The sequence below is a fragment of the Lipotes vexillifer genome, unplaced genomic scaffold, assembly GCF_000442215.2.
Source record: "Lipotes vexillifer unplaced genomic scaffold, Lipotes_vexillifer_v1.1 scaffold230, whole genome shotgun sequence".
In the NCBI taxonomy this organism is placed as follows: Eukaryota; Metazoa; Chordata; class Mammalia; order Artiodactyla; family Lipotidae; genus Lipotes; species Lipotes vexillifer.
This window is the reverse complement of record NW_006775143.1, coordinates 5365355-5388273: the sequence shown is the minus strand read 5'-3', so window position 1 is coordinate 5388273 and position 22919 is coordinate 5365355. Positions and strand designations below refer to the sequence as shown.

The window sequence follows — 22919 nt, the reverse complement described above, 5'->3', positions numbered from 1 at the left end:
ATGACAGCTCTTAAATGGGGAATTGTTTTTGGGGTGAATTGAGTTTGGGGATGACTGCTGCTCCGTGCTAGCCAGGCAAGTCCCTCATAAATGTAGTCTCCGCACACCTCTGGGTGGTGTGAGCTCCTTCTAGGACACATTCCTACTGACCCCTGTGTTCAGCAGTGGTGTGCAGCCCCCATCTTCTTGCTTCATTTTCTGAGTAGGTCTCTTCCTGACTGTGTCCTGAGAGTCGGAGCTCATCTTCCTGTGGCCCTCTATTTAGGAAGGTCTGCCGGATTAAATTTCTTTAGCTGGCTTCTATAACTTTTTTCCTATGGCGTCCAGTGAGTCTGAAACCCCCAAGTCCTGTACCCAGCAGAACATGGGTTCGTTGCTTTCTCTGCACTTTCTGAAGCTCACTCTCATCTGGTGTTTTTCCTGCCATATGGGGCCCATCTGTTCTCCCTTTACCTCTGGGCCCCCGCTCCCTGGTGACCTCCTGCAGCCTCTCTGGGCACCTGTCACCACACCCTTTGCAGACAGAGTCGGTGCCCAACTGTAGCCCCATGGGAACTGGGGATGTGCCCTCTCCAGGGCTCCCGAACACCTAGTGAGGATGACATCAGGCCCTCTAGCCTGAACTTCCTGCATATTCTCAGGCCACACCCTGAGCCTAGGGAGAAAGTAGGGATATTGACAAGACTACAGATTTGGGGGGCTTGATTAGCTGGTTCCTAGACCAGCTGAAGCCCCCAGGGATTCAACCTGACTTCCCCTCCTCCTGGTGGTTCATTTCTCTAGACTTAAAGACATTTCTTGGAGCCCGCCCTCTCTTGGGCTTCCTCTTGGCTTCTCAAGCAAAGGGCAAACCTTGTCCTATGTCTGATGGCTCTCTCTGCTCCTGGACCCCAGGGTTGCATTGGCAGATTCCATGGTGCCTAGTTAGAGGGCTGTGAGTGTTCTGGAAAACCAATTCAGTGCATAGGAAAGGTTTGGGCAGAGTTCTGGTCTCTAGTTCTGGCTCAGTCTATCCTGGTCCCTCTGGGCCCAGGGCAAGTCACCTTTCATCTCTGGGCAGGACTGTTCTGGCTACCAGGTGAAGAGGTTGGGCAAGGTGATTTCAGGAGTCTTAGACATTCGATGGAATGGACTAAGGGGGAGGACAGAGGGGACAGTCACGGCCAAGGGAAGGGTTCTCATTCTTCATCTTGCTGTCCCTCATCTGTGAGCCTGAGAATGGGCCGGGGTAGGGAGTGTACTGCCCTGGGGACTTGGAGCTTGGTCTGCTGGGTTTGGTTTCTCTGCTGTTACAGGGTGTAGGTGGGGCCTGGAAGAGGAGCTGCGTGGAGCTGTGCAGACTCATCTGATTTCTGAGTCAGTCTTCACCCCAGACCCATCCTGTGCTCCAGCTCCACCCTTGACCTTGCTCACGCCCCTGTCCTAGCCACTGGGCTCTGAGTTCCCTGAGGGTAGGCACTGTTCAGATCTGCCCTTCCTCCCTCAGGCCTTCGTGCAGGTGCCCGGCAGATGTTTGTCAAATGGAATTAGTGACCATTTGGGTCGGGAGATTTCTCGGCTCTGATTTCTGGGAAAGGGCCATTGGAAGGTGATAGATGTTGGGCAGCACAGTGTTTCCCACAGCTGTGGAAAGCCAGATGTGCTTGGGCCCGAGTCGGCTTTGCACTGGTAACAGTTTCAGAAAAAAATGTGTTAACTGTAGATGCCTTTGGGCATCCAGTTTGAGATCCAGTCCATGGCTGCTGGCCCTATTCATCTGTTTCCAGCCTCCTTCTCCCACCCCATGCTGGATCCGGGCCCAGGTTTTGTAGGAGGTTTCTCAGCTCTAGGGATCCCCAAAGTGGTAATTGCTCAGACCTTGAACTAATAATACCATGGATCCTCCTGGTGCCTTTTATCCAAGGACCTCCTCGCCCTCCAGCATTATCTGATCCCCACACAGCTCAGAAAGTGTGATAACCCCTATTATTAGCTCCCTCACGGCCATTGTGGCTCTGAGAGAGGAGGTAGTTGGGTCTGGGGCTGGAGCAGACCTCCTGGGCTTCTGAGATCAGTGTCCTGGGCAGGAGAGCGGCAGGGATTTCTGATGGGTGAAGAGCTGGACCAGGGTTTGCTGCAGCCTGAATTGCTTGGGACTGTAGATTAAACACCCCAAAGTATGAGGGGCAAGATCATAGTGGTTGGTGGACTGCTGTAGAGCTATGAGGCGTGGAGTTTCCCTCCTTTCTGTGCTATGCCTGCCCTTCTGCCAGCCAGCAACTAAGTGCGAGCCCCAATCACCAGTCCAGTTTCACAGGGCATGTCCAGAGATGAACAGTTGGGGTGATGAGGGGTGTCTAACTGTGCCATGAGGAATGCTGGAGGGACTTCAGACTTTGGTGTAAAGGAGAGAGCCCAGAGACTGCAGAGTGAGGTCCAGTCAATGAAAGGTACTGAGAGACCACTTTTGGCTCAATAAAGATGAAGCACGGAACAATCAGATCTATCTCAAAAGGGACAGGGCTCTCATTGTGGGAAGCGAGCTCCCCATCACTGGAGGTGATCAAGCAGAGGCAGATAACTTCTAGACAGTGTTGTCATGGATGGAGCAGATGCAGGGCTTTCTGGATGATGTGCTGGTTTGCTGCAGGCTGGGAAGCCCTGCCCTTCCCCTGTGTCCACTGGGTAGATCCAGTTTAGTGGTTTCTTGAAGTTCTAGGAGGAGTCTGTTGGATGGAGAGAAGATTTTTCCATGTGTCATTGAGGAGGAGGAGTGTGATCCTAGCTCTCCTGTATCCACGCTGGAGAGCCACTGGGTGTCTGTGAGGATGACCTGATGTTCTGTTTTCTGCGTTTTTTTATACATTTATTTATTTATTTTTGGCTGTGTTGGGTCTTCGTTGCTGCATGTGGGCTTTCTCTGGTTGCGATGAGCAGGGACTACTCTTCATTGCAGTACGTGGGCTTCTCATTGCAGTGGCTTTTCTTGTTGTGGAGCACCAGCTCTCGGTGCGTGGGCTTCAGTAGTTGTGGCACGTGGGCTCAGTAGTTGTGGCTTGTGGGCTCTAGAGCGCAGGCTCAGTAGTTGTGGCGCATGGGCTTAGTTGCTCCGTGGCATGTGGGATCTTCCTGGACCAGGGGTCCCACCTGTGTCCCCTGCATCGGCAGGTGGATTCTTAACCACTGTGCCACCAGGGAAGTCCCTCCCTTTCCTTCTTTATTTGTTTCCTCTTTAGTTTTTTTTTTTAAGTTTTATTGAAATATAGTTGATTTACAATGTTGTGTTAATTTCTCCTGTATAGCAAAGTGACTCAGTTTTATATATATATATATATATATATATATATACATGTATATATATAGTTTTTCATATTTTTGCATTATGGTTTGTCACAGGTTGTTGAATATAGTTCCCTGTGCTATACAGTAGGACCTTGTTGTTTATCCATCCTATATATAATCGTTTGCCTCTGCTAATCCCAAACTCCCATTCCTTCCCTCCCCTACCCCTGCTCCCCCTTGGCAACCAGAAGTCTGTTCTCTATGTCTGTGTGTGTTTCCTCTTTAGTTTATTTTTAATTATAAAAGTACTATAGGTCGTGGATATATTTGTACTGTTAAAACAACTACAATAGTGATAGATTGAGATTCCTCTTGACTTCCCTCCCTCCAATTCACAGTCTCTTCCCTAGAGGTGATCACTGTTTTTAATTTGACATCCTTTCAGGACACACACACACACACAGCACACCACACACACAGAAATATATACCATGTGTATTGTTCTGCAATTTGCTTGTTCCACTTAAAAACATGTCTCAATAATGTTCCTATTCCAGGATTTATACTGCTCCCCTATTGTTTATATCAGCCCATAGTATCCCACAACACAGCTATAGTTCATTCATTTAACCATTTTCATATAGATGGATTTTGCGGGTGTTTCCAGTTTTTTACAATGCTGTGGTGCCAGCCTTTGTGCACACTTGAGTTTTTGTCTATCATAGTTACCTGGAAGTATAATTGCTAGGTTGAATGATAAGGACATTTATATTTAATAGATATTGTCAGAAATTACCCTCCATTTACACTTCCTCCAACGGGGTATGAGGGTATCTGTTTTCCTGCATCTTTACCAACATTTGACATTATCGTCTTTTAGATTATCTGCCAATCAGATTGGGGAAAGGTGGTATTTTATCGTTAATTTGCATGTCTCAGATCTCCATGAAGTTGAGCATCTTTTTGCATGTTTATGGGCCATTTTGTCATCGCTGAATTTCCAATTCAATATCCTTTGCTTGTTTTTCTATTGTGTTGTCTCATAACTTTGTTTATGATATGTTTAATTGTAACAGACATTTTAAAAGTCTTATGGAGTCAGATTTATCTATCTTTTCCCTGTGGCCTCTGCTTTTTTGTGTTTTGCTTAAGAGGGCCATCTCCAAGCTTAGAAACATGTTCAGAGACTCTTCAGTGTGCTCTGGTCTAGGGCTCCTCAACCTTTAATGTGCATGCAGCTTCCTGGGGATATTGTTAAACTGTAGCCCTGAATTCAGGAGGCCTGGGCCAGGGCTTGAGATGCTGAATTTTTAACTATCTTCCACATGCTTCTTGTGCTGCTGGTTCTTGGACCTCACTTTGAGTAGCAAGGCTCTAAGCCAAGGTCAGAGAAAGCCTCCTTAGCTTTTCTTTAGGGAGGTCAGGATTCTGTGGAATAACTGCGGGCAGTAGCATTGACTTCGAAGGATCTCTCTGCCCACAGCTGATCTCTTTCCTTTTGCTTTTCCCCAAACTCATTCATCGTATGTCCTTGTATTGTTATTGCCTTCCCAGAACATAGCTAGCTGCCTGTCACAGCTGGAAAGGTTTGGCCAACCCCCCAGAATGGACTTCTGACTGAGACCCAGGATCCTTAACTCTCCAATCTTGCCTCACTGAGATGTGGATGCAACAACTTTTCTGGCTGTCCAACAGTGAGAGCTCCCCAGCATTGACCTGGGCTGCCTTGTAAAGTAGTCAGCTCCCCATCACCTGGGGGGAGTAAGGATGGAAATCACTACCGCTGGAGATTTTGACGTGGTGAGGAGGTTTAACTAGGTGGCTTCTGAGCTCCCTTCCAACCCAGAGACTGTGTGAATCTTTGAATCGCTTCACAGGAACAGAAGCACATTCCCGTCAACGTCACTCCATTTTTCACCTGGCAAGGAAATGAGGTGAAGCTGTCTCTCTTGTTGTTTCCTCAGGTCAGCTGAAGCTGTCCATCGATGCCCAGGACCGGGTTCTGCTGCTCCACAGTGAGTATGGCTGTGTGCCGGGCTCACCGGGGAAGGTTGGGCTACTTGGCCTCCCGCATGGAGCCAGGGCCGGGTGAAGGTATTACCATGGCCAAGGCTACTTTTTCATCTTTGTATAGTGTCCTGCCATGTGTCTGTTGAAAACAAGTGTGTATTCACTTGGGACTCCTAGAGACATTTCCCTGGTCCTGCTCCGATGCAGGTGGAGTCCACAGCAGGCTGGAGCTGTCCCCGGGCACCTCAGCATCCTCCTTGGCCCCAGTGGTGCAGGGCCACAGAAGAGCTTCCCCGTCCTTCCTCTCGTCTTTCTTCCTTCCTTTCTTCTCTCTTTCTCTTTTTCTCATCCATTCATTCGTTCATTGATGGCAGTGTCACGGCTAAGGTCGTGGAACCAGACTGCTCATGTCTGAATCCCGGCTCTGATACTTTCTTGCCAAGTGACCTTAAGCAAGCTTAGTTTCTCATCTGCTGGCTGGCAATAAAGTACCTATCTTATGGGATGTGACAAGGATTAAAGGAGTCAATATTAGTAAAGTGCTTAGGACAGTGCCCAGCATGTGGTAAACTCTATATTAGTATTTGTTAAATAAGATAGAAAAATATAAATTCCAAAAATAGTGATTGAGCATTGGCCCTGTGCCAGGGGCTGGGGACACCGAGGAGAAGCACCCACCTCTGTCTGGGTGGTGCTGATAGGATGGCAGGAAGGCTTGGCAGAGGGGGTGATGCCCACACTCCATCCTGAAGGAGGACGGAGCCTGAGCCAGGCAGAGGGGAGCAGGAGGGCCGGGCACTTCACGCTGGGCAAGCTGCAGGTGTGAAGGCCTGGGGTCAGAGAGAGCACGATGCCCTTGAGGACTGTCTAATGTGCCCGTGGCGCAGCACAGGAAGGGGTGCAGGGGTGAGCTGGGACCGGGCCTTGAAGGTCTGATGTGCCACCCAGAGGATTTTATACTTTACCTGCCATTTATCCATTTGTTTGTCCTTCTATCCAGCACACAAATAGTTACTGAGCTTCTGTCGTGGCCCAGCTCTTCTGTTTGGCCCAGCAGGCCCTGCCTGTCTCTCCAGCCTCCTGACTCTTGCTGTTCAAGGCACCCTCTGCCCCCTGTTCTGTCCGGTTTTGTGCCCTCCTCGCCCCCCAGTGCATCACGCTTGCTTATGCCTCTGCCTTCGCACCCTCTGTTCCTTGCGTCTGAGCCTGCCTTCTGTTTGAACTCCTTTTGAAGAATAGGTCTCCCTTCCTCTGATTTCGTAAGAAATATGCCTGCCTTAATCTCATTAAGACTCAGGAAGGAAGGCTCATTTTGGCTCATTTTTTCCCCTCTAGGAATCACCCCCTGACCCACCTGCAGTGCTGAGTTTGTTGCTTCCTCCTCTGTGTCCTCATCACAGTCCTGACTACACTGTGTCACCCTGGTGGGTCCAGGATCTGTCTCCTTCAGTAGACGGCGAGTGTAGCGAGGGTGGGGACCATGTCTGCCTCAACTCCATCGGGGGACAGGTAGACCAAGGGCTTCATCAGGCCTGGATTCCGCCCTCAAGAACCACACCCACAGGAAGGTCTCACGCAGGAACAGTTGCTAGGATACCAGGCAGAGGAGACCAGCAGGCGCCTGGGGTCCTCCAGTCTTGGCCTTGGGAGGCCCAAGGTGAACTTCCCAAGGACCAGCAGAGGGGGTTTCTTTGCCTGCCAGAGCCTGACTCCAGCTGTGCAAACAGTTTTTGCCAAGTGCATCTTGGCCTCCCCCGGCCCATTCGTCCTGCACAGTTTGCTTTGGCTTCACCCCAGTCTTAGGCCCTTCATCACTTTCAGCCTGTTCCCCTCTCTCCTTTGGCTTCCCAGGCCTCACGCCTCAGACTACAGGGGCTCCATCTGAGCCAAGCCCTAGGGCTCAGTTAAAACCGAACAGAAAAGAAAATAGAAAAGAGGCTCAGCTTCTGTTAGGTCCACTGTCTGCTTTCTACAGACCTCAGGCAAACAAGCCACACTTGCTTTCGTGGCCAGACCTGCACCCCACCCCACCCCCCCCAATCCCTTGCCTTTATTTATTCTTGTTTTCTTTAGCAAACCTTCCTTGAGCAGTTACCTTGCCAGGCACTCTACTAAGCACCTTAGACACATGATCTCGTTTAATCTGCACAACTACCACGTGAAGTCGATATTATTATCAGTAACCCGTTATTATCACTGGCCCATTACAAAATGGCAACTCCAGTCTCCTGGTGAAGCAACTTGCTGTGGCTCACATGACTGTGTCCTCCAACTTGGCCCTTCCATCCCAGGAGGCAGTCTTGTGCAGTGGAAGGAGCACTGGACTGGGAGTCAAGAGACAGGGATCTAAACCAAGCTCTGTCATTCCCATTGCTCTGTGACTTTGGGCACGTTTCTTACTGTCTTTGGATGCCCCTCATAGCCTCATCTTCGCCATTAAATGAGGGGTTGGACTCCACAAACTTTACATTCCCTTTCAGGGAGTCAGGGAATTGAAAGCATCCTATAATGCCTTGGTGAAGGTGCTGCCCGAGTGTGGGAGATGGTGGGAGTGGGCTAGACCAGAGAGGGGTTAATATCAGTGGTTGGTATGTAGATTAAGAGCCTGGTAACGATCCTTCCCACCCACCCACCCACCCCAACATTTTAATTCTCTGTTTAGTCATGGAAGGCAAAGGCCTGATGAGCAAGGAGCCTGGCGTCTGTGATTCCTACGTGAAGGTATATGATGAGCTGGAGGTGGGGTGGGGCGTGGTGAGGGACCACATCACCGGACTGAGTTCCAAGGTCCCAGCACACCTGTGGGCCTTGGGTCATTCGAGGTGGCAGCTGCGGTTACATCATTTGGTCACTAGGTGTTTATTAAGCCTAGTGACGAGGCCCTGAGCTGAGATGGACCCCCTTCCCTTAGCCTGGCTTGGTCTCTAGGGCTTCCTGCAAGCTCTGGAATCTTACGGGTGATCTTGTGCATCACCCCATTGGTGAGCACTGTGAGCGTGTGGTTGACGGAAATCCACAGGCAATCCCAAGCCCTCTGGTGAAAAGCAACATCTTCACCCCTCCCTTCCCCAAAACTAGAGGCAGCGTGGCAGTTTGGGTGGTGGGGTAGAGGGAGTGTCTCTGAGGGCTGGAGGATCAGTCTGAAAGGAGCCCTTGCAGTGAAGACAGAGGCCCCATAGGGGCAGGGGGCCTACTTCCAGCCGGAGCCAAAGGCCAGGCACCTCCCAGAGTGTGGCAGCCAGATGTCAGGTGCAGGCTTTGGTGCACCGCTCTGCCTTCTTCCCGAAGCCGCCAGGCTGCTCAGAGGCCCCTGTGGGCTGGGACAAGGTCAGGAGCGGGGTGGGAACCTGCGGCGGGGGATGCATGGCACTAGGACGAGAGCGTGGGTGGGGGGCCTTGGCAGAGGCTGGCCTGGAGCCTCCTGGGAAGGGAGCACTCAGCAGCTGCTGGGAACTTAGAAGTGAAGAGGCCTTGTGCTTTGGGGGAACCTCTCTGCTTGGAGGAAGAGCAGAGATGGTCAAGTTGCACCCCATCTCTTCCTGGGCCTGGCGCTGCCTCCTGGGTACCACCCCTATGAGGCCCTGTCCTGGCATCTGACTGCAGTGCCTCCAGCCCAGGGCTCCTCTTTCTTTCCTGGCATTTGATTGAGGACTCCACTCTGTCCTCTGCAGAAGCTAATTGGAAGAACACTTGGGAAGCCTCTAGCTTGGAGGTGTGCAGAGCCAGCCACTGGGGTTAGGTGATTACATGGCTCTGAGATCGGCTAACCCTTACTTTTCTCCAATTCAAGATTTCTTTGGTCCCCGAAGATAATCGACTACGCTGTCAGAAGACGCAGACCATTCCAGACTGCAGAGACCCAGCCTTCCACGAGCACTTCTTCCTGTAAGAGTCTGGAGCAGCTGGGCCCTCGAGAGCAGAGGGGAGGAGTGTTTATCTGGAAACAGCTCTGTTTGCCAAATCTAGAATCAGATCTAAGCAGAAATACAGTGACTTCTAAAGGATATCTTTGCTTTCTCATTTACTTGTATCCTTGCATCCCTGGCACCTGGCCCAGCAGCAAGGTCCACAGTGATACGGTATCATGTGGCTGGTTCTCATAACTAAAATGTCCAGCCTGAGGCTGGCAGCCCCTGAAAAAAGTAGGCAATTTCCCACTGTGCCTCGGGACAAACTTTCTCCTTTAGCGGAAGGAATTTTCCAAGCTGAGGGATGTTTTGCCTCCCCTCCCGCCCGTCCCCAACTTGCTAACCTCTCTGAGTCTTGGCTTCCTCATTTGTAAAATGGGGCTAATAACGTACCAACCTCAGAGAGCGGAGGTGTAAATGAGACAGTATAACACAGAGTGTCAGGTGTTATTGTTATTATTGTTATTTCTTCCCCTCATCCCTGAACTCTGGGGCCAATGGGAAGGTAATGGACATTTTGTATTTTCCTATTAGTGGAAACTAATCACATTTTGTTATTTTCCTTACTACACAAGGTAATTTTGCTTATTGTAGAAAAATAGAAAATATAGGCAAACAAGAAGAAGAGAGAAAACACTCCAAGTCCTGCCACTCACTGATATGTTCTGTGGTATTTCTTTTCAGATCTTTGAATTTGTGTGGGTGTGTGTTTCCAAAGGTGGCATTGTTCTATAGTATTGTGTTGTAACCTCCTTTTCAACCCTAACAACGTAATGTAAACTCTTTCATGAATATAAATACTCATCTCCCACACTATTTGTGCTCTAGTTTATTTAACCAGCTCCTATGGTTGGTGTTCAGGTTATTTCCAAAATTTGCCATCATGCTGGACTCCATGGGTCTGGACTGGAGCTTGGCCCTGCTAACACACTGACTGTCTGGTTTGCTTTGCAGTCCTGTCCAAGAGGAAGACGAACAGAAGCGCCTTCTGGTCACAGTGTGGAACAGGGCAGGTGACTCCAGGTGAGGGGAACTGCTGAGCTGGAGGGGAGATCCTGCTCTGGGCTCACGGGTGGCAGCCAGGTGGCCAGCATACAGAAGGGGCTCAGTTAGTGCTTGTTGGATAAATGAATGGTGGTGGCTAAGTTTGAGAGGCAGCCGCTCCCCTGAGTCCCCGTCACTCCAGGCGATGCCAAGGATCATGTTACCAACCTGCATTTGCTGAGCCCTTGGTATCAGCAAGACACTGTGTTGGCCACTGGGATGCCAACCAGCCTACATGTGGCTTCTGCTCTCAAGGCACCTACTTTCAGAAGAGGACACCAGGCTCTGCACGGAGGCAAATTACAGTCAAAATGCACACAGGCTCAGTTCCACAGGAGCAGAAGCTGCATGAAAAATGGGTCCATTTCTCTCTTAGTCACCACTGTACCCAGTGCCTAGCATGTAGATGTTCGGTGATTATTGGCTGAAGGAATAAAAGAACAAAGTGAGTAACAGGACAGTAAGTGTGGGAAGAAGGAGAGTTCCTCATGGGCCGAGGCGATCGAGGACGGCTTCGTGCAAAAAGTGGGATTTTGAACTTGAGGCAGAGCTCAAGAATAAGACAAGGAGAGTAGGCTGGAAAGGGCATTGCAGTCAGGAGCACAGCACGAGCAAAGGCAAAGAGGCAGGAACACATGCGGGGGGCTCAGGCTGCCGTGAGGAGGCCAGTTTAGGAGGTGCAGAGTTTTGTGTAGGAGAAACCTAACAGGTTTCAGGCAGCCCAGGACACAGGAGGCAGATGTGGTCGTTAGTAATGGCGGCCAGTACAGAGCAGGGGAAGAGTGCTGGGTGGTGAGGGTGAGAATCAGCTGCTAAGGGAAGGGAATGGAAGTGGGTGAGAGCACTTGACTGCATGGCCTGCTGTGAGCAGCAGGGCCTCATTCAGCTGGTTCAGCCCGAGAAATCTGGGAGACTCTGTGGCCAGTAACATTTGTCCAATAATCGTAGAACAGAATGGTGACCGGAAAAGGGCCTAGGTGAATGAAAATCAGCTCAACTCACCAGCTTAGACCCAGAAAATATTTTTGGGCTCAGTGCTTTTTGGTGCCCTAAATTTGATAGCTAGTATGCTTTTAAAGTTGAGCCTTCCTCAACTTTCATAATGAAAGATTTGTCTTTCAATAGAGTATCATTTACTGATACTTTATTGTTTACTGATACCGTAAACAAGAGCAATCGTTTACTGGGTGTTGACCACAAGCCAGGGTTTAACGGTGCATTATCTCATTTAGTTCTTAAAGCAACTCTAAGGAAAGTGTGTTTTTGTCTTAAGTTTTCAGAAAAGGAAACTGAAGCTAAGAAAGGGAGTTACTCGCCTAAGTTCGCATAGCCAGGGAACAGTAGGGGCAAGATGGGAACCCAGGTATTTAGACCCTAGAGTCTTCAGTCTCAACCAGTAGAGTACAGAGGGCAGGGCAGGAGTGGAGAGGGATCTGCAAACTCATTGGTGTTGCTGGAGGGTCAATTACAAAGTAGGGACTGACTGGAGATAAGATGAAGAGGCTGGCATAAACCACATCGGATCATTCTGTAGGGTTTCTTTGGAGTGTGAATTTTCTCAGAAGGGCCAGTAGTTCTCAGTCCTGGCTGTGCATCAGAATCACCTGGGATGCTGTTGAGGAACATAGGTTCCCAGGTAACACATCAGATTGATTAAGTCTAGATTTTCACGGGCAGGGCCTAGGAATCTACACTTACTTACCCAAGTTCTCAGGGTGAATCTCATGCAGTCAGCTTGGTGTTTGGGAATCTGGTGATGGGGAGATACTGAAGGGTGTTGAGCAGGGGAGTGACAGGTGTGTATTCTAGATCTATCACTCTGGTAGGTCTTTTGGAGGTTGGGGAGGAGCTGGGAGATTCTTGTGGTGACTCTGTGAGAGAGATGATTTAGGGATAGAGAGGAGGGAAACAGACCCAGTATACATTTAGGAGCTTAAACCCACAATACTTAGCGGTGATCTGGCAGTGGGAGAAGGCAAGGATAACTCCTGGGTAGCTGGTGACGTCTTCAGCTAAGCCAGAGTGTACCGGAGGGGAAGGGGGAGCAGCTGTGGATATGGTGAGATGGAGGTGCCTGGAGGGCAGCCAGCTGAGAGCTGTGTAGGAGGGTTGCCTTTGCTGACCTGGAGCTCAGGGGAGAGAGAGGTCTGTGGAGATGTGGGAGCCGTGCCCGCCAAGGTGGTGGGTGAAATTTTGAGCAGGTGAGACCACCCAGGAAGACAGTAGGTGCCAAGGACGAAGGGTCAGAATCCAGCCTTGAAGGGATGGGCACAGGAAGGGAAAGCCCTGAAGGAGACAGGGGAGGAATGGCAGAGAGACAGAAGGATGCCTGGCGAGCCTTCTGGACGGAGGCAGACACCAAACTGGGAGTCACTGCTCCCTCTGCTGTGACCACTCTCCTGCGAGAGCACAGTGAGCCAGGCGGAGCCTGCTGGAGAAGGGGCAGCAGTGCACTTGGCGGTTTTTGGAAAAGAAAGTGAGGCCGGGGAAAGTGAGTCAGCGCCCAGTGAGGCAGCGTGACAGAGGCAGTGTCTCTGCTTGTTGCCTATTTTGGGAAAGTGAGATTCCTTATTAAACAAAACACAGGCAAACTCGTGGTCACGGTCCCAACCCAAAGCTCAAGAGGGACAGAGCAGGCTCAGGCAGACCTGCTTTCCCAACAGATGGCCCTGCCCAAGGTGCCAGCACCGCAGTGACCAGCTCAGCAGGTGGGAAGCATAGTATTGATCCATCCCTGAATGAGAAGGCCTCTGAGCTGGAGGAGACAGACAGGGCGCTTGCTGTGTGTTGCACTCTATCCTGGGTACTCTGTGCCGAACACTCTCAGATCAAATTGTGCTTCTCCGAAGGACGGACATGCAACTTCACAACATGAAGGACAATTACAGAAGGAAGGAAACAAACATTTATGAACTCTTCTCTGTGCCAAGCACTTTACATACATTATCTCATTTAATCCTCACAGCGACCCTGAGAGGTAGGAATTATTACTGTCTCTTCAGAGAAGAGAAAACTGAGATTTACGAAGGCTAAGGAACTTGCCCAAGGTTATATAATACCTCATACTTATTAATCACTTAATGTCCACTAAGTGTGTGGACATTAAACATATTCCATGCATTTTCTAATTTAATCCTCACAACACCATATAAAGTAGGCATTATTGATGTCTCTCTTTTACAGGCACAGAGAGGTTAAGTAACTTGCCCAAGGTAACACAGCCAGCACGTGGTGAAAGCAAGATGCAAATCCAGGTAGCCTGGTGCCAAACCACATTATAGTACACTTGACCAGCTCACCCAGGTGATAAAGGGCTCCAAAGCCACACCCTTTCTGTGTCAGTACACTTGTGCCTCAGGCCTCAGGCTACCTCTCATAGCATTTATAATGTAGTTTTATATAAATCATCCAGCTGAATATGTGGCAGTTACATTGTTTTAAAAAAAATATTTATTTATTTATTTAGGCTGCGCTGGGTCTTAGTTGCAGCGCACGGGATCTTTGTTGCCACGAGTGGGCTCTTCGTTGCAGGATGAGGGATCTTTAGTTGCGGCACGCAGGCTCTTTTAGTTGTGGCATGTGGGCTCTTTTAGTTGCAGCCTGCGGGCTTTAGTTGCGGCGTGCGGGATCTAGTTCTCTGACCAGGGATCAAACCCCTGCCCCCTGCATTGGGAGCACAGTCTTAACTACTGGACTGCCAGGGAAGTGTCCCGTCAGTTAGGAAATGAAAAGGGAGCATCTGTTTCATGAATTCTCATGATCCTTCCAGTTATGGCTGTAAATTTGTATTAGAGAAGCAAGATGATCTACAAGGAAGTTCTGGGGGTGCTGGCTGATTTCAGCTCACACAGTGATTTCAGTTCTTGGTGGGAGCTGAAGAGAACCAGGCCTCAGAGCAGTAGATTTTGGCTTAGCTCCAACTCGCTATGAGACTGTGGATAGGTCCCTTCCCTGCTCTGGGCCTCATTTTCTTCACCTGTAAAATGCAGTGATCTCAAAGATTTCTTTTGGCTTGCAGGTTCTGTGAGTTTTTAAGAAATTATAGACATTTTCAAACATATGCAAAGTTAGAAAATAGTATGTAATAAACCCTCACATACTCATAGCCCAGCTTCATCAATTATCAATATATGGCCAATTTTATTTCATTTATGCCCTCACCCCTTTCCCCTCCTCCAGTGGATTATTTTAAAGCAAATCCCAGACATCATCTCATCTCAGCTATATAAATCTCTAAAAGATGGCTTAAGAGAACAACCACAATGCCATTATCACATTTAAAAATTAGCAGTAACTCCTTAATATCACTGATTATGGAACTGAACTACTTAAAAGTTTTGATGATACGGTAAAAACCAAACTGAAGCTTCTAGTGTCAATCATAGTGTTTTCAGAACTTGTGGTCAGAGAACAATCTTAGAGAGAATGGTAATGTTACGCACCAAGTTAAAAAAAACCCCAAAACACACACAGCATATGTTTGAAAAACGTAATCTTTTATGCTAATAGTAATTACGTATATGGAGAGGCTGCTTGCTGTGTGTCGCACACTATCCTGGGTACTCTGTGCTCTTTCCTTTAAACTATTTTATAAAAAACCTCAGTGCCAAGTGCAGTACCATAAAGTTAGAAAGCTTGTGACCAGAGATGGGGACTCTGCTTAAGGAAAGAAAAAATGATTGGAAAAATATTGTGTGATTTAAGCCATCAAATTAAAAATAAGTTGAGATTAAATGGGATAAGTCTGTAACAGAAATAGTTTAAGCCCCTGAGAGAGAGAATTAAAGTGCATTCCCTTAAAATAATGCATTTTCATTTTGTAGCGGGTCTCCTACCCTGTGCTCAAAAGTAAACTGAGCCAAGTACAGCCATCCCTCTGTGTCCATGGGGGATTTGTTCTAGGACCCCTGTGGATACCAAAATCCATGGATGCTCAAGTCCCTTTATATAAAGTGGTATAGTAGAGTCGGCCCTCCGTATCCATGGGTTCCGCATCCTTTCATATGGAGGGCTGGCTGTTCTATTGCCCTTGAATGTTCCATGAAGCCTTACCTCTGAGCCTTTGTACCAGCTGTTGCCTCTGCCTGAAATGCTCTTGCTTTCCTTCTCTTTGGCTTAACTCTTTAGGCCTTCTTTGAGCATCTCAGTCCTAAACTACCTCTTGCCTCTCTAAGCTTTCAGCATTTGTTCCCTGTACTGTTCATCTCTCAGTCTCACTCTGTCTAGTCACATCCCTTGTATTGCTGTCTTGAACTGGTATTTAAATTCCTGAATGTTTGTCTTGTTTCCTTAATGCTGCAGCTCCTTGCCCAGTGCCTGCCAACGTGGGCATGATGGATTCATCCGTTTGTCAAGGCTTCACTGAGCTTAGGGTTCGGCATTCAGAAGTACCCGAGGCTTGGCCCCTGAGACTTTGTGCCTAGAGAAATTTCAGGCAGTGTCCCAAGTTTATTACCTGACCAGTACATTACCGTGTACTCAGGCTGCATGTAAAAAAAGGCTTTCTTCTTCCAAAGGTTTTCAAAAACAGGCTTCAGAAGTAGCTAATTGAAGAACACTTAGAGGGTCCTGCTTATGGACATTAACTGTGACCATTTGCTTGGCCTAAATTATCATGAAATCATTGGAGGCCCCTTAGCAGGAAGCAAGGCTCATGGGAGGCTATTAACCATTTAGTATTCTCTAAGCACCAGGGGATGAAATTTCCACTTACTGAAGAGCAGGGAGAGGCAGCCTTTATTAAAGCTAAAGCATCCTGCCTGGAGATTTAGAAAGTTACAGCCATACTCAGTGTGAAAGAAAAGTGTACAGCAAGGCAATGTGGGCACTTAGATACCAGCTGGGTTGCTTTTGAATGTGTTGACACACAAAATTAAATCAGTGATGAGGACTTTGGCAAAGTCTTGACAAGGCTTTTCTGGAATGTCAGCTCAGGTCAGTGTCTGCCACTCATGTTGGTCACTGCAGCTGCCCCTCCATTAGTGCTGACTTGGCCACTTGCCAGGAGGGAGGAGTATTTGTTTTTGGTGCTGGGTGGGCAGGTGCATGTGGAAGGGTCGCTTTAATGGAGTGACTACACTGTTCTCTATCGGTAGATGGTTAATGTGGCCTGGTATGATGGGAGGGGGCAAGGAAGGAGAAGAGAGCAGGTGCAGCCCGGGCTGCAGGAAAGCAGGGGCAGGAAGAGAGAGCTGGGGGTGGGTAGCAGAGTGAGAGTAGCTGGTGAGACACGGCCTGGTGCAGTGTGCATCTGTGGGGGAGGGGTACCAGCTTTGAGAATCCATCCCCAGCATTCTGCATCCCTGGCCCTCAATCGGCTTGGCTCCCGGCAAGAAGCCAGTTCTGTTTTGCTTAGGACTGTCAGGTGGTAGGCTGTCACCATTTCTGGAGAATCCAAACAAAATGTATTTATAAAGTTGTTGTACACTACCAGTCCTCGACTGGGGCAGGCATGGGTGGGTGCCCTGTAGGATCCCCTGGATAGCTTTTTCCAGACTCCCATACCCAGACCCCACCTTGGACATACTGGGTCTGGATCTCAGGAGCAGGCTCTGGGGCACAGGACTTGGACAGGCTCTTCAGGGTGTTCTGTGGACTTGTTCAGGCCCCCTTAGACCAGGCTCCTAGGAGGCACATCTCCAGGGAGTTAGTTCACTACCCATCTAGGCAGCTCATTACATCTTGGCCTTGATATGGTGCCTTCCCCAGAACATGCTGAATCCCTCGTCTGTGTGGGTCCCTCACATATTGAAGTCAACCATCAGGGTTCTGCTCCAGTCTTAATACCCATGTTGTTTCTTGATTAATAGCTATTAAACCAATCTCTGAAGAGGCTTGAGTTGGCGATATGCTAAGAGAGAAGAGGTAGAAAAAAAAAAAAGCAACTCTAGTGTTAGGGTAGAGAAAGATGTGGTAGAATAGAAGTACTTTCAAATACATTTATACTACGTTTGTTTTTTTCTGATTTCAAAAGTAGCGCTTGTTCCCAGTGAAAATTTAAAAACACTAAAAACCCAAAGGAGAAAAGAAAAACCTTTCTATTCCTACCTGCCAGATACACCCGTTGTTAATATTTTGGTGGACATCTTTCTCATTAAACTATAGATTTGTAAACTTGCTTTTATCTCATAATAGCAATATTATTTTTGGCATTTCATTAATATTAATCTATGCTATCACTGTTGAAAGCTGCCAAGTATCAATCAGTCCCTCAGTGTTGCACATTGGAACTCAATGATGGACATGTTTCAGGAACTTTGAATTACCCTTAGTCAAGTAGGACCCAAATGAACTCAGCCTGTCTGCACAGTGTGACATTTCCATGAGTCCTGACCCTGGCTCATGTGTACTGGCCCACTGGCAGCCAGGTCAGGGTGGCCTTGGCAACTTTTGTGTGTCACGTTGGTTTGGACCTTGACCTGGAACTGTCCAAGCACTGCCCAGGTCTTGCCTGGACCTAAGACAAAGCTTCTTGAGCTTGAGGTCCCATAACTTTTCTCCTGGATTGAGCATCACCAGCAGACGTGGGAGCTGAAATTCCCTTTGGGGACTGGCTCTTCAGACCTACCAGCACCAGAACAGTTCAAACCTCCGAGGTAACTCTGAGCTTCTGTGGTTGGCTTCCCATGGGACTCTACTACTAATGAGTCCTGTGACCTTGGGAAGGGGATCAACTCAGCCTCAGTTTTTTCCTCTGTGAAATGGAGAGAATAACTGCACTCCAGCCTCACTCACAAAGTTGGAAAGATCAAATGAGACAATGCAGGTAAAAGTGCTTCGTAAACCACAGTGCATCAGGCAAACCTATGTTACACTTGACAATCGACCTCCCGACGTAGTGCGATGACAAGGTGCTCACTCGAGCTTCTCTTGTTCTCCCAGACAGAGTGGACTCATCGGCTGCATGAGCTTCGGGGTGAAGTCCCTCCTGACTCCGGACAAGGTGGGTCCTAGGGAAGCTTCTGGCAGGGTCAGGCCACCTAGGCCAGGGCTGGTACAGGCAGAGGCCTTTGTCTGGAAGCCCTGAGGCGGGGCTTCAGTCTGTGAGATGGTGCCCCACTGAGACAGGTGCCCCCTGGCCTGATAACAACACTGTTACTGGTGTAACCAAGGGTCTGGGTTCCTGCCTTGCTCATTCTTGTCAGAGACCAGTTGTTAGGCGGCTCCAAGTCTTCCCAGAAGGCTCTAGGTCTGGTGTCTTCCCTTAAGGACACAGGCAGGTCCCTCAGAGCTCAGAGCACTCCCTGCCCTGGAGGATGAGGGACGGGTGCTTCTCGTGGTCTGTTCCAGGGGTTGCCTTGACGTTGTTTGCCAGGTCTCAGGTTTCTGGGCCTAGCAGGTGCTCAGGGATGGAGTGGGAATCCTCTGTGGAGCTTTTCTTCAGGCTGGGTGAGGACTCTGGGACCTAGAGGCCCCTCCGTCTGGGTGGCCAGACCCTTACACAGCTCTACTTGGATGGCACTCCCCGCATTGGAGGCTTTTGAGCAGGGGAGGGATGTGCGCCTCTTGCATATCCCTGGAGATGTTCTGGTGGCCTGCTGCAAGGAGTTGGCTCTGTGTCCTGGAAGTGAAGTCTGGGGTAGGTGGCTGAGGACCCTTTATCCTACATGTGGGTCCCAACTATCTTGTCTTGACTGCAGTCTTGGCCTTATTCCCTCTTGGGAGAAGATGTCTGCCCCTGGGGACTGCTCAGGGGCCTCAGGATGCCTGCTTTCTGGCCTCTCCCTCCCTCCCTCCCTCCCTTCTGTTCTGTCAACATTTATTGGGCTCCTGCTGTGTACCAGGCACAGTGCTAGGCACATCAAGGAGCCTGTGCACAGCCTCGTGGGGGAGGCAAGCCTGTGAGTAGACTTGTTCTCCAGGGACGAGAGGCGTGGGAAGTTGGCAGAGGGGAGGATCAGCTCTGCCTGGAGCATCAAGGAGGGCTTCCTGGAGGTGGGAGGGGAGGGTTCGGGGAAGGGAGACTGGAGTGTGTGTGTCTGCAGAGACGCTGCTCCTGAGGAGGCTGTCCAGCTGCTGCTTTTTGACGGGGATTGGTGGCTGCCTGACCTGTGCCCTCTGCCTCCTCTGAGCATGTCACGCCTTTTCTTGTGACAGGAGACCAGCGGCTGGTACTACCTGCTGGGCGAGGACCTGGGCTGGACCAAGCACCTGAAGGTGGCCAGGCGGACACTGCGGCCCCTGAGAGGTGCGTGCCCACCACCTTCAGTTCTGCCCAGACATGCCGACCCCCAGGGCTCCCCCCACTCCACTGCGTAGTAGCCTCAGTCCCTGTGTTTTGTGGCATGTGTCACCCTAGGCTGCCATCAGACCCTGGGTCCAGGGACTTCTCACGAGTGCTTGCTAGAATGCAGCCTGCAGGCAGCCTCATGCCCATGACTCCTTTATTTATCTAGCTCATGGAGGGCTGGGCTTTTGGACCTTCCCGTGTGGCCATTCCTCAGGGTCTGTGGTCTCAGGATCCCCTCTGGGCTGCCTGGCTGATCTTGGGGCGCCCACCTCTGCAGACAGGCCATGTGGGCCCTGCTGTGGGTCCTGAGGATTTTCCCCTTCTGCTCTGTCCTTCCCACGCACCCATCTGGCACCTGAGCCCCTGCCTGGCCCAAGCCTGGGCATTCCCACATCCTGGGGGCCAGCAGTGACCTTGTTCTCCACATGGGTCTGGCACCCTGGCCTCATCCTCTGGGTGGTCTGTGGAACAGGCACTTAGATGCCAGCAGAAACTTTCTGACTCTGCTCTGTCACCTTCCAGACCCTTTGTTGAGACTGTTGGGAGGTGAGGACACCGAGAACAGGGAGAAACTCAAGGTAGGTGGGGACAACCTGGGCAGGACTGACGGGCCCTGAGCACTGCTCTGGGCTCTAACCTGCTTCTGGTCAGTCCCTTGGCCCAGGAGACCCCTAACCAGGGCAGCATTCGGTGACTGAGACTCAGATTCACTTGGTGCTTGGCAACTCAGCAAGTTGTGCATTTTTAAGAGGTTATTTCTGGTGCTTTTCTCGGGTTACTCAAGCTTGGGGCAGGAGTGGGGAGAGAGCCGGGCCCCGGCCCCTGGAAATAGAGGAGTCTGGGTTGTACTGACTTTCGGTCTCTTGAAGCCGAGTCCTCCCTTTCCTGCAGGCCCCCTCAGGCCCCTTGCCTCCCCTGCCACTGTGGCCCAGTTCCCCTTCAGGTGTGGCCCCCGTGATATCAGGGAGCAGCTGTGAGTCTGAGCCCGAGACCGATGGGTCCTCACTTCATTAGGGCTTTGAAGCTAGAGAGGAAACTTCCTATAGGGATTTTGGGGAATTCATCCAAATTTGTCCCTTTGCAGGCCATGGCAGGTGATCTCTGGTTTTCTCTAACCACTAAGAGAGGGAGAAACAAGCCCCCAGTGCTGAGTAGCCCCTCAGTTGTTATGTAACATGACCCTCACTCCCACCTCTGAGGTGGTTGTTACTACCCGTTTCACAGATGAGTGAGACTTGTAAGGTTCAGAGATGTTAGGTCACTCTCTGTGGCCACACAGCCAGCAAATATGGCTTCAGGTATGGCTGTCTCCTGCAAGTGGCCTAGTTGGGAAAATATGACAGTGATATTTTCCATGATAATATATGGCACCTAGGTGTATTATTAGCTTCAAGACATTTCCCCTTTCATTCACTCAAGTCATTCACTCATTCATTCATTAAGTATTTATTGAACGTCTACCTGGGCTAGGCCTTGTGCCGGGTGCCAGGATATAGCTGTCAAAGATCCCTGCCCACACAGAGCGTACAGGCTAGGGCTGCACTGCCCATTATGGCAGCCACTAGCCACCGGTGGCTACTGAGCATTCGAAATTGTGGCTAGTATGAACGAGGACCTGAATTTTAAATTTTATTTTAAAATATAAATTGCGCCTGTGTCTAATCACTACCATATTGGATAGTACAGTATTAGAGTAACTTGCTGGATCTCTGTTTTCCGTGGCTTCATTACAAGTTTAAAAGCTTTCTTCCAGCTTCAGTGGGGGAGCTGCAAAGGCCTTTCTCCCTCTCTGTGTACATGCCGAGCACCGAGAGCATAGTGACCAGGGAGTCTCCCTGGGAATTTGTGAGAATTGCCCGGACATCAACACTGCAGGTTTCTAGGTGGCCTGGGAGAGTCCTACTTCGTGCTGGGCTCTGCACACAGGCCCTGACCTCTGGGGGCATTGTTCTGAGGCGCGTTTGATTTTCCTCGGCTTGTACACGCAGAGATGTCCGTAGGACTCAGCAAGGTGTGGGTGATTGTCAGAGGCTTGGTTAGGGCAGGGGGAGAACCCCGAGAGGTGACCTGTTCAACTCCCTCTTCGTGTGCATGGAGGGATGGAGGCTTAGAAACCTGGGTGGCCTGACCACTGTCACAGTAACGAAAGCTGGGCTGGACCAAGGGACACTCTCTGGCATGAAGGTTGTGAGTGGCTGGGTAGTTTTCCTCAGGGGCTCTGAGGTTGGTGGAAGGGGCTCTAGGCTCACCAGGCACTGCTCTACAAGGCAGGAACCAAGACTGGGGCCCTGGTCCCAGCTCCACCCCACCCTGCTGTGTGATCTCAACTGCTCAAGGCCCCCACTTCTTCACCAGTAGAAAGAGGACGCTGGATGATCTAGTGACTGGAAATCCCTTCCCAACTTGGCTTTATGGTCTGTCATCAGATCCTTCAAGCAGCCCACGTACATGGATGAGGAAACTCACTTTTAAGTAGCTTCTGAGTGGCAGGCAAACTCCAGATGTTTTGTATTCCCTGTCTTGACGTGGGATGTCTGTGGGTGCAAAGCATCCTTAGGTTCTTAGGCTGAGTTAGTTCCCTGCATTTGTACCAGGGATCCTGGGATTTGCAGGGGGCGGCGGCGTTGTTACAGAGTGGGCCGTGTTTTCTGCCTGGGTTCTCCTCTAGCCAGGGGTGTTTGTGAGAACACTGGAATCACAGAGTGGCCCATGGCGGAGAATGCAGCCAGAACAAAGGCGCCCTCTCCCCGCCGGGGCCCGGGGAATACTAACTAGTTGACAGGAATTTTAATATAAAACTCTCCCTCTTCCTTGTCATTCGGAGGTTTCAGGAAGCCTTCGGGCTTATCGTGCAGAGGCACACAGCACAGACAGGGCTTGGGGAGGTGAGAGGTGATTTCCTGCCATTCTTCTGCGGGGCGGGCTTCCCAGGGCGGTCATGCCAGGCTGACGGGGCGCAGTGCGGGCTCCCACTGCTGGGGGGGAGAGCCGGGTTTTCATGGGGCGGCAGTCGAGGCAGGACCCGCAGCCATGAACCGCTTCAATGGGCTCTGCAAGGTGTGTTCGGAGCGACGCTACCGCCAGGTGGGTGCTTGGCCCCTTGGGGGGCGCATGGGGTGTCATTGGGGGTCAGGGGTGTGGGCTCACCGAGCAGGACTTGTCTTCCCACAAGGCCTTTCTTGCCTCCTCCTGGCCCCTTGCAGGTTCACTGTGATCTAGGGGGGCGGATAGAGGCAGGAACTGGCCCCAAGGTGGCCTTTACCTGCCGCCCCTCTAGGGGCAGACGAGGCCAGCTCTTCACCATCCTAACCACTGACTGGGTGGTGTCCATGGTGAGATTATCTAGTTGATTTTCTGTCATTTTTATTTGGGAGGAGTGTGGGTTAAAAAGAGCATCCCAAGCCTGAGATTGTAAGTGGCTAGGTTGCTGAGCAGCTGGATTTGTGTCTTTTTGCTAACTTTCCCTA

The 22919-nt window shown here is 50.2% G+C and overlaps 1 protein-coding gene across 4 annotated transcripts in view; it reads left to right on the top strand.

Annotated features, from left to right (window-relative positions):
* Nucleotides 1-22919, top strand: part of RGS3 (regulator of G protein signaling 3) — a 132287-nt gene that overhangs the window by 11207 nt on the left and 98161 nt on the right. For 2 of the 4 annotated variants that reach the window (XM_007449740.1, XM_007449742.1), the window contains exons 2-8: nt 5226-5276; nt 7934-7992; nt 9062-9156; nt 10134-10202; nt 18105-18165; nt 19320-19410; nt 19975-20030. In XM_007449740.1, the coding sequence (XP_007449802.1) occupies nt 5226-5276; nt 7934-7992; nt 9062-9156; nt 10134-10202; nt 18105-18165; nt 19320-19410; nt 19975-20030 (482 nt within the window). Of the gene's footprint in view, nt 1-5225; nt 5277-7933; nt 7993-9061; nt 9157-10133; nt 10203-18104; nt 18166-19319; nt 19411-19974; nt 20031-22329; nt 22537-22919 lie in introns of those variants that run through there. The other 2 variants (XM_007449741.1, XM_007449739.1) reach the window with 1 other exon arrangement.